The sequence below is a fragment of the Centruroides vittatus genome, unplaced genomic scaffold (assembly GCF_030686945.1).
Source record: "Centruroides vittatus isolate TY-2023 unplaced genomic scaffold, ASM3068694v2 scaffold_435, whole genome shotgun sequence".
NCBI lineage: Eukaryota > Metazoa > Arthropoda > Arachnida > Scorpiones > Buthidae > Centruroides > Centruroides vittatus.
Window position 1 is genome coordinate 3,482,230 of NW_027122708.1, and position 15,641 is coordinate 3,497,870.

The 15,641-nt window shown below is 30.4% G+C and overlaps 1 protein-coding gene across 4 annotated transcripts in view; it reads left to right on the forward strand.

The window, feature by feature from the left end:
- kto (kohtalo) overlaps nucleotides 1-15,641 on the forward strand; it is a 135,392-nt gene that overhangs the window by 4,798 nt on the left and 114,953 nt on the right. For all 4 annotated transcript variants that reach the window (XM_067287050.1, XM_067287052.1, XM_067287051.1 and 1 more), the window contains exon 2: nucleotides 15,170-15,232. In XM_067287050.1, coding sequence (XP_067143151.1) covers nucleotides 15,170-15,232 — 63 coding nt within the window. The remainder of the gene's footprint in view (nucleotides 1-15,169; nucleotides 15,233-15,641) is intronic.

The window sequence follows — 15,641 nt, forward strand, 5'->3', positions numbered from 1 at the left end:
AAGAGCAATGCTTCTCGAACCTCTAAAACCTGCTGCGCAGTGAAGCCTCCCTGATAAGTAAGGCGTTGGCAAGCATCACCACCTCAAAGTGCTGTACCAAAGGATATAACACAACAGCATCCATTTTATAGAAGGTGTAGGTATCTAGAGATAACCCACTCAGCGTAGTGCATAATGTTGCTTTAGCTGTGACAGAGGAGGAAGGAAGAAGCCTACCTAGCAGCTTAGCAAGCACTTTTTTGAGGAAGTAGGTGGGGTGGGACCTCTTATTGACTAAAGGTCTTAATGGCCAGCCCTCTATGAGTTTTGGCTTCAAAGAAAAGCTTGGGACAAGCAACATTGGATGGGGTCAAGGCATCCCGAAAGGACAGAAGTAATGCCCAGGAGCGTGATTATTTTCTTTGTTTTTCTTAAGACAGATGGGGTTGGGTCTTCCAGTAAGATGACAGCATGTGATTGGTTCAGAAAGTCCTTGGCCCTGCATAAGAAGTCTTCCTCCCTGCATAGGATGAACTTCTTGTCTTTGTCCAAAATTAGGAGCCTCGTGTTGGATTTTGATAAGTAACGTCTTACAGAATGGTCACAAGGACGGTTTTTAGCACAAACGGAAGTTTGTCTCACCGAGTCAAGTGTCGAGATGATTGAGAGCTCCATTTGTGGAAACCTGGTTGCCGCTTGGCAGCACTTGAGTACTGCAAGAGTCGCTGGAACCGTTTCAGCAGCATTCATATCTTGTGGCGGAGAGATATACCTGGGCCCCTGTTGCAGTATCTTTGAAATTTGGGACAGAAAAATCTCCCCTGTATAGTGTGAAATTGGATTGGCTGTGCTGGATTTTGTTGCTTGTGTGCTGCACCAAAGAGCCACCTGAATTTCTTGTTTAGTCTAGCTCTTTCATCTTGGGCAAATCTCGATGCAATACTGTGCAACTTTACAAGTTGGTCATAGAGCGAGGTCGGGTCACAGGTTTTGGCAAATTGCAGTTGGGCAACATATAATTTATGTGTTTTACGTGTTTACAAAAAATATTTAATTTAAAATTTATACTTGTTCTTAAAAGGCTATGTTCCAAAACGGCTAATGTTGTAAATTTTTTAAAATTTTAAATATTTTGTTTAAATTCTCTTTGTTATTCAAACTGTCTGAGGACGACATGTGTAAATTATGTTGAAAGCACTTGCACAAATAAAATATTTCTTTTAATTTCTTTAATGCCTCCTTATTTGAAATGTTTAATTGTGTTAATCCATTGTATTTATATTCAAATTTAACAAGCATTTATTTAAATGATACTTGAACTTGTAAATTTTGAGAGAATTTATGTCATATGAAACATATTCTATGTGAATGTAGGCTATAAATTTAAAAGAATTAAGTGTGAATAAGGTAGAATTACTAGACAAAATTAACATTACAAAAAAATGTATCTACTCTACATACATAATATTTAGCTTAAAATCGTCACACTTTTTTCTGCCATGAAAAAAAAAAAGAAAGTAGATGACAGCACTGAGAAATAAAGAATTGTCACAAAATTTTTATGATAAATAATCTGTATTGGGAACAAGTGTGAGAAGATTGTGGGGCAAACAAGCAGAAGCCTCTTAGTATAAAATAATTCTGTTGAAGGTTAGTCACATGTCATAATTGTCAAATTTAAAGAAAAGAGAATTTTCTGATGCTCAAGCTGCAAATGTGAGGTTTTAATGTTCTAATTTTTCAAAGCAAAGATACTTTATTTGGGAGATATTGTAGACAATGCAGAAATTCAAGCTAGTCAAATTGTCTACATAATCAGAGAAAGTCAGGAAAATTTAACTATCCTTACAAATATTCAACTACTATGCATTAAAATCAAAGTTAAGATCATGTCTTAATTTTTTTAACATGTTTTCTATCAGTAATTATTCTATTTTAAAGTAGTACAATCATTTGCCTAGAAACTATTTTATTTCATTTGTTCTACTCTAGAGTTAATTTTTTTATTATTTATGTGTAAATAGTTTTTATTTGTATAATACAAAACAAACCACAAAAATTTATTTTACTAGTTATTAATAGTATTTTATCTGACTTTTCAAATAGATCTTTTATAATCAGTTTAAGACATTTCTGATAATTTTTACACAACGTTTAACATGTAATTTCATAATAAAATGTTTCTATGATATATTTTTAATTCTTTTTGATCTAGTTCACATTATTATATATAATTTTAAAGAAATCGGAGAAAAAATTTGTTTTTCTAACATATGTGATATTATTCTTTTACTAAAAAAAAACATGAGCAAAACAGTCACATAATATATTACTGTTTGAATTGCTCATGTTTTTTTTAAGCCAGTATATGATACTGGCTTAAAATACACTTGTAAAATAAACAATACTCTTAGAACAAACAACATATTACTAACAAATGAATATTATTTTATTAGATATATGGATTTTCTTTACTTATGAATTCTTTGAGATGTGTTTATAGTTTGAATTTTATTTTAGCAAATTGTATCAATATTGTCAGTACTTCTGTACTCTATTTTCAAGGTGTGTCTCCTCTTGTTAAGTTTGGGCATTATTGATGAAAAATTAAGTAGAGATTTACTTTTTAGAATTTTAGTTTGCACTGAGTATTCTCTGCCACTTTTGTGTATTCTGTATAATTTTTGGATATTATTATTATTGTTATTACTGTATTGTTTTCTTTAATAGGCTTATTATTCTGTATTGAATTATCAACATTACTTTGTGTTGAAATTGTTATTGGTTGATTGTAATATTATATTGTATGCCTGTAAATAAATAAATAAATGAAGTAGATATTTACTCATGCATTTTACTGTTTCTAAGAATCTTAGTAATTTTTTCATGTTTTTTGACAAATTAATCTTATTTATTGCTTCTATTTCAGAAGGATCTATATTATGTCATTTCATTTATTATGCAGACTAATATTTTAATTTTTCTTTTCTTGAATTGAAATTTGTTATTATTGAACATTATGTCTGACTGTTTCTAATACTTGTTTCAGAATTTTATCATGTCTTTTTTTATTGTCATAGATTAATATATTATTTATACATGCTTTTACTCCTTTTATATGATTAAACATTTCTTTTCTGAAATAATTCTTCAGCTATCCAAGATTACTGTTTTCAGTTCAAATGACTTTCTTAAAAATTTACCTGCTCACCGTTGTTGCAAAAGAGCACATATTTAATGATTCTTCACCTAATTCAATTTGATAAAATTCTTGATTTTAAGTATAATACTGAGAAAAATTTCTTTCCATTTATACTTCAGAAATTTAATTATAGGTTTAAGTGTGCCTTGAGATAAAAAAGGTTGAAAAGCACTGATTCGAATATTCTAGAAGAAAAGAATCTGTCCAGAGCGGCATTTGAACCAGCAACTGCTTGAACCAGCCTGGAGTAGGAATTTGAACCAGCAACTGCTTGCTATGTAGGCAGTTGCTGGTTCAAATTCCTACTCCAGGCTGATTTTCTTCTTCCAGAATATCTAAATATTCTAAATTAAAAATTAATTTATTTCTGGTTATTAAATTTACCATGAGATGATGATGTAACCTTCTACCTCTAACTAAATTGATTTATATCTAATTATTTACTAGCTTTATTATCAAGCTATTGTCCAATAATAATTTGGCAGTTTGGAAACGTTAATGTATTAGATTGGTTGTTTTTTCATACACTTCATACCAAGCATTTAAAGATATTGTGAATATGAAGAAAAAAGAAAACAGCTGCTTGACAATGCATCATGTCATCCAATGCATAGTGCTGATGTGCTAAATGCAATTGATGATAGATGTATAGTACAGGAAACAAATGCCATGTTGGCAGAAAATGAAGGGAATAATTTTTCTAAAAAGCTTAACATGAATGGCTGATGTTACATGTTAGCTGAAGTTTAAAAGTCATTGATGATAGACAATCTGAAAAAGGGATGGAATAAGTCAGCAAATTTTTAAATTTGTTTCAATCAATCTTTAATTTGAAACTTGTGAGAAAGGTGTAAATGATTGGTGAGTGATACAAATATTAATGGCAGTTTTCAAGTTTTAACTAATGATGATATTATGACATGTGTGAATGAACCTGGTGAACCAGTTGAAAATGAAACAATGAAGAGGACAATGAGCAAGAACAAAGCAAAACAATCTGATACATGCTGAGGCGTTTGCTATGTTGGATAGCAATGACATGCTATGAATAGTAATCAGTCTTCTACTCAAATGGATCAGAGATATAGCAGTAAAGAAATGAAGGACTTCTTTCAATCATTGTGGAACGAAAATAAGCAGTGAATGATAGTATTAGTTTGCTCAAATGTCAGTGATACTTACTCATAACCTTTGCAGTTGATTGAAAAGACTAAAATACACTCATTTGTGATTTTTATTTTATCATCCTGAATTTACATTTACTTGTTCTTAGTATATATATGGTTTTGTGCAGAGGTGCTCACAGACTATGAAAAAGGGTGGGCACAAGCTATAAAAAACAGCATCTTAAATTATGCAAGGAGCTGAAATTCAAACTATGATTTAACATTGGATCAGTGCTCCCACAAGGTGGTGCTGGTTACACTTGGAGTTAACTTGTCCTTGAAAACAAGGAAGACTGGTGGTTTTGGTTAATGTATGACAAAGTTTCGTGGGTCAATGAAGAAATATCGTTCATTAGTTTCTTCTATATTTGCAGAATAGGCTAGAAGTTACAAATTTTTTGTTGTTTGGAGTCCTCTTGAAGATTAGGAAAAGGGCAAACGAGACAAAAAGGGGAGGGCACATGCCCCAAGTGCCCTGATATAGAGGCACTCTTGGTTTGGTGTTCAGTTATCTGAATTTCATCCAAATAATTGTAACCTTTTATCCCAATTAGTTTGGAGTTCTACTTTATTTGATTTCAACTAGTTTGTTTCTTACTTTACAATTTCATATAATTGTACTCAGCACTTATATTTTATGGCTACTATATGCTTGTAATTTAATATCATTTTTTTTTTAGAATTTTCTATTGTCTGTATTCAAAATTAAGTTCAAACCTTGTCATTCAATATTTTTATTTATTCAAGCAAGCATATGTGGCTTCCATGGATTTTAGAATATTGAAATTTTCAACACTGTTTTGTGCCTTTTGCTCAATTTTCTTTAATGAGAACTGATTGTACAATTTCTCTTCTTCCTTGTCCTAGTTTGCTATTCTAGCTTTCCTACAAACCACGTGTTGCTGTTGTTGGTGATAGTACTTTAAATGAATCTTGAAAGACCATGTTTTTATAGATTAAATTAAAAGTTACTACATAAAAAAGATTAAATTTTTAAAGATTCTTTAGGCATACAGTTGCAACATGACTGCCTTGGCCAAAGAATGTGATCATTTGATAACAATACTTTGAGTACATTTCATTTTCACATGTGTAACTTATCTGGAAACACCAGTTGTTTTCTTGTTTTGTTTATGGATATATTGATAAATCCATATTTTATCATCAGTCATTATTTCTCAAGCACATTTTGTTTATTTTCAAATTTTTAGATCATGTACTACTCCATATGAATCTTCTAGTCTGACAGAATGAGAAACCATTCAACATGGCATTTTCCTGACACAATGTTTTGTGTAAGATCTTGTATACTGCTATGCCTATACTGACTCCTTTGCCCTTGTACATTACATGTGAATCTGCTCTTATCATAGTCTTGATTCTTCTGTGATTGCTGTTGCAGGATGATTGCTTTTGGCCTCATCTTTGAGAGTTGTCCCACCATGTTGAAACTATGGCAATTTCCTTTATTCCTGTTATTATTTGTGGACAATGTCTCAACCTAAAAAGCAAATGGGAACATTGCGTGGATGATTAACAGTAGTAGAAGAGGCACAGAGAAATCCTGGGGAGAAATATTGATATTCCAAATACCTTGTGTCCACATTTAAAAAGAATAAAATCCGAGAGCAGATAGAAAGATGTGATAATGCCAGTAAGAAAAGGAAAACTGGGTGTGTGTTGACATTCACTAAGCTGGAATGTATACCTTTCACACATTATTGCAGGCATGGATGACAAATATTTCAGTTGATGGAAACATTCTTTATGACAAGGTTAAGATGATTGCAGTACAGGTCAATAGAGAAAATTTTACTGCATTCAACAGTTGGATAACTAGGACCTGCATAGCCTAATATATAAAAAATTAAGCTAGAGAAAGTATGGCAGTTGACAGAAATGTGACTGAAAGACTTTGTTGGAGAGCTTGACTTTGTTGGTTGACTTGTGAATCATGTAATGTGGATGAGATGAGGCTCTTCTATAACATACTTCCCAACATAACCTTGATTCTTAAAGGAGAGTCTTGTCATGTGGAAAAAACTCATAAGAAAATGGACTTACTATCTTTAATGCTAATAGTAATTGAAGCAACAAACATGTGCTGATTATTATCAGAAAATCTCTGAAGTCTTAATGTTTCAAAAATGTAAAAAAGAATCTATCAAATACCACAAAAACAATAAAGCATGGATGACCAAAGATAATTTTTCTTCATTTCTGCCTTTATTAGATGCAAATGTGAGTGTGCAAACAAGAAAATCATCTTTTCTTTTTTTATGTACAGTACATCTGTACAGCACATTCAATGTAATTGTTTCTTAAAAATGTAAAAGTCATATAATACCTGGAAAATATAAAGTATGCTCCAGTCTTTTGATTTAGGGTGTTTAATTAAATAGCTGAATAGAAAGTGCTTCATGCAAATAAGGACTATAACAATAGAGAAATCTGTAAAATTCAAAAGTTGTTAACTTTTTTGTTTGTTATTTATAATTCTGTTTGTTACCATAGCAACAATTTCAAATAATTGGAATAAGAAATCTGTTATCAGTTTTATTAAAGTAATTACTATTGCTTTGAACAGTGAATGAAATAGATCGTTGAAAAACAATTGTTGACAAATGGCTGGAAAATCTAGAAAAACCAAGACATTTCATAGCAAAAGAGCTACAAATTTTCCAAAGTACTGTGGATGGAGTGTTAAATTGGTATTATAAGACATTGTCCATTTCTCAAAAGCCAGGTTCCAGTGGAAAAAAATGGGGCTCACAACTCAACCAGAAAATAATCAAAGTTGTTTCCAAATACTGCAGTGCAGTGGAACCTCATTTAATGAGCACCTCACATAATGAGCAAAACAAATTGTAAAAAAAATGACTCACTTAACAAGTGACATTTTGCATAATGAATGACAAGGAGAGGGGAAATCCTGGATTGTGCGCATGCTCCATCAGTCTGTGATGAGCACTTGTTCTGCTAGCATCTTAGTGTCACTTGTGATCAAACATTTTTCCAAACTTGTGTTCAGATATATCACGTATAAAACATCAACAACCATCATTATATCATAATAAATATGCCAAACGATATTCCAAATTCTTGGGCTATGTAAAGGCTATAATTAAATATTAGAAATTAATTAATTTGACTAGAGATAGGCAGTTATGCTGCCATCTTGTATTAAATTTAATGACCAATTTCAAATTAAATTTTAGAAATGTCTAAATTAAAAATTAATTATTTATAATTATTGACAAGATTATGGTCTTGTTTATAAAATTGTACTGCTGTTTTTATTACCAGCTTAGAGGTATGAAGGAGTACATGTCAAGAGTTGCAATTTGGCACAGAGTGTTAGGTGCCCAAATCATTTGCGCATAAAAAAATCCAGACTTGTAGGTAGTCAGGGGACCGAGAACCGAGTCAAAATAAAATACAAAATGGCGACCCTCTTCTACAAACAGGCACCTCACCCCACTGAAGTCAGGTGGGGAGAGTACCACCCACAGTCATTCTAAGAAGTGAATTCTGATCTTAGGACTGAACACACAGTATTTTCTTTGTTAAATAAAATTTGGAATCTAATTTTGTAAATTTGGAAGTGCTTCAAATATGACGTTAAAACGGTTTTATGTGGGTGGGCTTTTTAACATTAGTATAGTAAAATCGTGGGACCGTTAAAAATTTAACATGTAGGGCAAAGAGCACCACCACCTTCGCCCTCTGACCTCACTTTGCTCCTGAACTCCAACGAGGAGAGACAGCTTCTCACTTCACGTTAGTTAACCTTTCGAGTCGACAGTCGTGTCAATCTTGGATTTGTATTATATCTCAACACTATTGTAAATATCATGTAGCCGATCCAAATAAAGTAAATTATTTGCCTGGGTCATTTCTCAGTTAATTTTTACTGGCAAAAGAAGTAGACATCACAAACAAAGTAGGACGTGCCACGTACAGATTTTAGCCACTTCACTAAAGATGTTATATTAGGGTTGTCGTTACATCCAATGACGTTATAATCGGGTTAAACTGTATATTGTTTGTGCAAAGTAAAATAATAATTTCGGATGATACAGTAGCCGCGATTATTTTTTTCAAAAACGGGAAATTTTCGTTAGGCATCGACAAAAATTCAACTCAGGCCGACACGCGACGGAAAGAAATGTCTACATTGGATAGGTTAATTTCACTGAAAATGCATCGTGGACGATCTCGTGGACATGGCTGGCGAAATTTGAATGATTGCGCTCAAAACCAGCGATACCAAAGAAGATTGGAGAATGAGAACGAAACCCGCTCAAGCATCAAAATGATTCCGCTTAGCAGTGAGTCTCTGAGACATAGTCTTGTCCCAAATACGGCTTTGCCAGTTTACTTGTTAAATTTAACATGAGATAGCAGCATAACTGCCTACCTCTAGTCAAGTTAATTAATTTTTAATATTTAATTATAGCCTTTACATAGCCCAAGAATTTGGTATATCGTTTGGAGTGTTTATCAAACATGTTAGCTGTGATTTTTTATTGTTTCTGCAAATTGAATTTGCATTTCAGGTTGATTCATTCTGTGCTAGAAAAAAAGATGAAGATGATTCATGCTCCTTAACAATGTTTATTGTATAATTTTCATTGAATAAACATTATACATAAAATATTTGAGTATTTTTTCATCCTGGAATGCATTATCATATTTTACATTAATTTATACAGGAAAAATTGTTTTGCTTAACGAGTGTTTCGCATTATGAGTAAGATTCTGGAACGAATTATGCTTGTTAAGCAAGGTTCCACTGTATATCAGTGAGGTATTGCAAAGAAATGTGAAACTACAACCCCTGAACAAAAGTATGGAATATTTTGTAAGTGTTGTGGAAAAATTATTTTGATCCTGAAATAATCCAATTCACAAAAATATTATTGAACTTTTAACAATTGGCAAATATAATAGACATATTAAAGTATTTGCACACCAGATATTGTAAAGATATTTGCATAAATTACAAAGTTACAGCATTTTAAAGTAAGAGTTTAACAAAAGTATGGAATCATAAAAGACATTAAACAAAAGTATGGAATACTGATGATTAATACTGTGTAGGGCCACCTTTTACCCTAATCACAGCTATAATTTTTTGTGGTATTGTAGAAATAAATTTTTTATATAATTCTGGATCAACCTCTGACCTTGATTCTCTGACATTCTTCTATGGTTGTAACTCCTTTTCAGACACCATTTTTTTCAGAACATTCTAAACATTTTCAATGGGAGATATTTCTGGACTGTTGGCAGACCATTATAAATGCTGTATGTTATGTTCTTGAATTCATTGCTTAATTTGTCTAGCTCAATGGGATGATGCATTGTCATCCTGATAGATGAAATCCTCATTACCAAAATGATCTTTGAATGTTTTAAAAACCAAAGATTCTAATAACTCCAAATAACAATCAGCATTCAATGTACTATTAAAGATTGCTATCTCATCAACTTATTTACAGGTTATACATTACACATTTAGGAAATTTTGCTGAGGAATTAAAACAGGATGAAATTTTTCATCTGATCTGTATATTGATGTACCGGTACTACCATCATCACCATAGCCAATACATATTTCTGATTCATCTGTGAACATATTTCATTGCCACTCATTAATAGTCTAGTTTTTATGACTTTTGGCTCATTTCAAGCTTTTGTTTTCTTGTCATGTAGGGCTTTGTTGTAGCTTTAGTTTTAGTAGTAAACTTTTTCTGCTACTCTCCTCAGTTTTATTGTGTCCAATGCATTAACATCTGTTGAAAATGTTTGGAATGGTGTCTAAAAAAGGAGTTACAACCAGAGAAGAATTAAAGATGGTTAGAGAATCAGTCAGAGGTTGATTCAGAATTATATAAAAAATTTATTTCTACAATACCACAAAAAACTATAGCTGTGATTAGGGCAAAAGGTGACCTACATAGTATTAATCATCAGTATTCCATACTTTTGTTTAATAGTTTTTTATGATTCCATACTTTTGTTCAACTCTTAACTTTGTTTAAAATGCTGTAACTTTAATTTATACAAATATCTTTGCAATGCTTGCTGTGTAAATACTTTAATATGTCTATTATATTTGTCAATTGTTAAAAGTTCAATAATATTTTTGTGAATTGGATTATTTCAGGATAAAAATAATTTTACCACAACAACTACAAAATATTCTGTACCTTTGTTCAGTTGTTGTAATCAGATAATGGTTCAAAGGGCTAAGCAGCATGCAAGTATGAGATCATATAGAAAACAAAAAATAAAGTGACTGAAAAACAAAAGAAGGTAATTAAAACTAGATATTGAAAAATGTATTCTTTAATTGACAATAGAAATGCTTCATTGGTTTTAGACAATGAAACATAAAAGCTGTTTTCTCAACACTTCTAAGCTCATACTATTATACAGTGTTTGAAGGAGATGTTCCTCCAGAATCTCAAACATCAATTAATGTTGAAAAGTTTGGCTCGAAATATCTGGTATGACAAGCAATTTGCCAATGTGGATTGTAAAGTTCATCATTTGTGACAAAAGGAAATATTACTCCTGAAATTTATATTAATGAATGTTTAAAAATCGTCTTCTTTCTTTTTAAAGAAATCATGGTGTCCATATTTTATTTTGGCCAGATTTTGCAAGAATACACTATGCAAAATCCATAGTAAGTTGCTGGAATGGCAAGGACTTGATTTTGTACTTCGAGACATAAATCCATCAAATATACCACAATGCTGATCAATAGAAAGATTTTGGTTTCTTGTAAAAAAAAAAGAGAACAAACAGCAAAAGACATTGAAGTGGAAAAGAGCAGTCACAATAATTAAAGGAAATACTGTCAAAAATCTTATGAAGAGCATTTGAAAGGAATGGAGCAAAACTTAATGTTATAATTATTTAAGTCTTAAATGTATTTTAAAAAACAAACTTTTAAACAAAAGTAAAATCTTTTTGATTACATTACAAATAAAAAAGCTTATTACCTTTTTGAATTTTATAGATATCTATCCTTAGCTGCTTAAAGGATGCAGGTTCTTAGGAAGATACAAAAAAGATTGACATGTTGAAAGCAATACACTACATTGTGGCAACCTGCAAGTAACTCCCCAGCAGACAATCAAAAATAGCTTTTAAAAAGCTTGTCACAATCAGGAAAAATCTTAAATAAGTTAGTGATGTCACATTGACAAATGGTGATGATGGTGGTAGTGATGATTTTCATTAAAAGGGAAAAAGTTCAGTGACATAAACAAAGATAAATTTATGTTCCATGAACAGTTACTTGATGACTAGTGGTGCTGTGCAAGACTTTTCTGGCATCTGGGAATATGGTGGAGGAAGAATGAGGAGGAGGAGGAGGCGGGGGAAGGATGATGATGAACCTCAACTTGTGCTGAACTTTGCTGAGGTGCATGAAGCATTGATGAAAGCCCATAGCACAAATGACAGTAATTATGAAAACATTTTAGGCCAGGGGAACAACCTTTATAAGTGTGTATGCCAAAATCATCAAATATATAATGCAAAATTTCTCATGTGTCAACAGAAAGTTTTGGGAGCATGTTATTGGTCTAGTGCAGTAGTTCTCAACCAGGGTCCATGTAATGTTACTGGGGTCCACAGGAAAAAAATACGAATTGGGGGTTCACGGTGATATTTTACTGGTTTATAGGGTAATTCTACTTTAGAACAATTGTTTTACTGAGAATTAAATTTCTATAGTATATATATTGTCAATGTCTTTATTACTCATTTCTTGCATAAGGGTTAAAATATAAATTATTTAAAATATTGAATACGTATACAACATACATACTCATTGACAAAGGTCAAAGAGAGATTATAAAGCCAGGGTTTGTTAGGAGAATCTTATACCATAAGCATCATGTCACTTGACAGTGATATTTGTGATATTTCTGAACGTTTTTCTTTCTTTTTTTATTAGTGAAAAATATAAGGTTTTTTTCCCTGTGCAATGTTAATAAGTTAGGGGGTCCAGAAAAAAAAATTAAGAGGAAAAAAGGACCATGGGTACAAAAAGGTTGAGAACCACTGGTCTAGTGGCTGAATGATGCTACAGGAAAACTAGATTTAGCAGATTTTCTGGTAAATTGGCAATCCTGATTATAAGTCATTATATCACAAAGATAGATGTCTTAGAAATAGGATGTTTGTTTCATTTTCTTCTTCTTATTATTATTAAAACAGTTGATAGTGTTTGTTTTGCTATTGCCTTTTTATTTAGTATTGCTCTACTCAATAAAACTGTATTTTACTAAGTTAGAATAAAGAACTCAGTGAAGTTGTTGGATATTTATTTTTAAGGTGATTCCTGGGTTATGTGCTTGCCACATTTGGCACATATCAAGAGTTGCCCACCTGTTCTAAACCTTGAAAAATCATATTTTGAAGTAAGGCGTAAATCTTGCGGAAAACAAATGTCAAAGATTTTCTCAGCAAGAATTAATATTTTAAATATATTGTAATGTTATATGATATATTTAAAGGTATAATAATCATTAGATTTTTAATGTCTATAATCTTTAATGGTTTTCTGGAACTATTGTTTTTGCAAAAAAAAAAAATGATGTATCAAGATTCTACTATATTTCATTTCACTTTCTATTTGTCTTATTTTACATACTTTGCATTTATTTCTCAATGAACTGCTAATGGAAATGAAATGAAGTAAATAGAGAAAAAACAATATTTTAGATTATGTCTTCTAAATTGCTTGTTGGTGTCATTTTTTCAACCATCTTTTGGGAGGTTTGGGTTATACAAAGGTTTTATTTCTGTTCTAGCAATTTTTTGCAAGATATATACTACTGTATATTATCCACAGAAAATTATAGTAATTTGTTTAACATTTTAAAACTATTTAGCATCTTTGAGATTTAAAGGATAGCTTTTTAAAGTTTTAAACAGTAATTTCTAATGGTTGTACTAAGTGGCTTATAAATGTTAAGTAAATTAAATATTTTTTAACTTCTGAAAGAAAGCTGTGAAATGTCCTTTAGTGATATAATTTTGAAAATGAAACAATGTTTAAATTAGAAAAAGAAAATCTGGCTATAGTGAAATTAAAGTTATATTTCAGTGAATTTATTGTGAATAAAAATATGAATTTCCAACTGAAAATGATTAAAATAACATGATAAAAAGACAAAAATTAAAATTATCATTTCAATTTGACCAAGTACTTGTAATTAATTTTAATTTTTTTTGCTGACAGTATTGTAAAGTATGAAATTTATATATTATTTCTTTTGCTAAAAAAGAAAATAGCTATGTTCCAAATTCAAAAAGTAAAATAATATTTTAGTTTAGAAAATAAGATCAGAAAAAAGTTATCAACAAATTTGGAGTATACACCTATCCCTCTTTTTGCACAGTGGAAATGTTCCAAAGAACACCACCTAAAACAAAAATCTTGTAGAAAAGTACATACATGCATCGTGTAGAAAAATGCTTGATAGGATCCAGAACTTCAATGGGAATGAAAAAAAAAAGCAATTTACAAAAGAAACATGAGCTTTTTTTATTTTATCATCATTTATCATTAACATTATTTGTACATAAATATGTAGTATATGCAAAGTAGCATAAGAAACATAAAATCAACATACAGTATTCTCTCTGATGTATAGTACATACATTACTGTGCTGTGCTTAAAAAAGATAAATGAACTCTTTATTTCAACAAAAAGAGTAACTTATTTTAACAATAACAAAATTTAACAAACAATTTTTAACAAAAAATTAAATTTAAAAATTTTCAAATAAACTTTTTATCCGTGTGAAAAAATCTATTTCATAAAAAGAGAATTAGTTTTCTTTTGTCAACCATGTTATTTCAAAATCACGTAAAAATAGACTGCATGAAAAGAGGGATAGGTGTGTGATATTCAACAGGTTGATTCAATGAGATGGCAACATAAAAATTTGCTGAATTTTACAGCTGTTTTTCAGTTTCTTGGTCTTTGACCAATTTGAACATATACAAATAGTTTATCTTAATAAAATTGTTGAGTGGTTTATATACATATAAACTTGTATCATTTTCATTACAAAGTTGGAATATTTTGAACTGAATATATATGAATAGAAGTTTAATAAGCATAATGATTTGATAACTTTATTTGTATGCTTGTGTGTGTGTGATTGTCTATTTGTCTTACCAATTTAAAACAGACAACTAGAGTTTCAGTAGTACTATCATAAACCTTTAATTTTGTTAAACCTGATGATGACTGATGAAGGCAGCCAAAAATGTTTGTTGTTAGTTAATTTGATGGAAAAATTAAAGGTTAGTGGTAGTAGCAATTTAAAACACTATGTTTATGGTTATGAAGAAAGAAAAGAAAATATTGGCTTAATAACAAAAAACAAGGCATGACACTGAAATTTTTTGTATCCTTTAGTATTAGATAATATAAAATAGTCCAATAGTAAAATATACTTCATTAATAAGTTTTTATTTATATCATTATATTCAGATCTACGAAGGAAGTGAATTTAGTGTATTTGAGTATTTTTACTATTAAAAAGTGTATCAGATTTTGTTTTTTTACCAGTTGAAGTGTGAAAATACACAAAATTCAATTTCTGTGTTTTACTAAATATAAAAATACTTGGTTATATTCATAATTTATTTTATGTTTAAAAAAGCCTTATAAATTTGTATTTTTTTAATGCATATTAAATCACTGATTTATCAAGTAATTATTTTCTTAAATAAATTATTTCTATTAACCTAATTTTATAAATTTTCTTCTAAATGATATAGGATGAACTTACGGCAGTTAATGTTAAACAGGGATTCACTAGCACACCACATATTGCAGATGAGGTAAATTTTTAAAATTTTATAAGCAATTTATTTAATAGTCTATGCAGTAGAAATTTTGTTTTTCTTTTATCTTTATTAAAAATTTATTTTGCCATATATATATATATGTATACAGCAGAAATACACTTATTGTAATCACTTTGGACTCACCTGTACTACACTAATAACAATAACTGAATGATAATCATAAGTGGAAAAAGTTAATGAAGACTGCTTTAATATAAATTCTGGTTTTATTGACTCTGAAATTTAAAGAACATATTAAACAATTGAAAATGTACTATATAATGTGAAGGTTTATTACCGTATTTCCCTGAAAATAAGACCTAACCAGAAAAATAAGCCCAAGCATAATTTTTCAGGATGCTCATAATATAATCCCTATCTCCAAAATAAGCCCCAGTTAAGC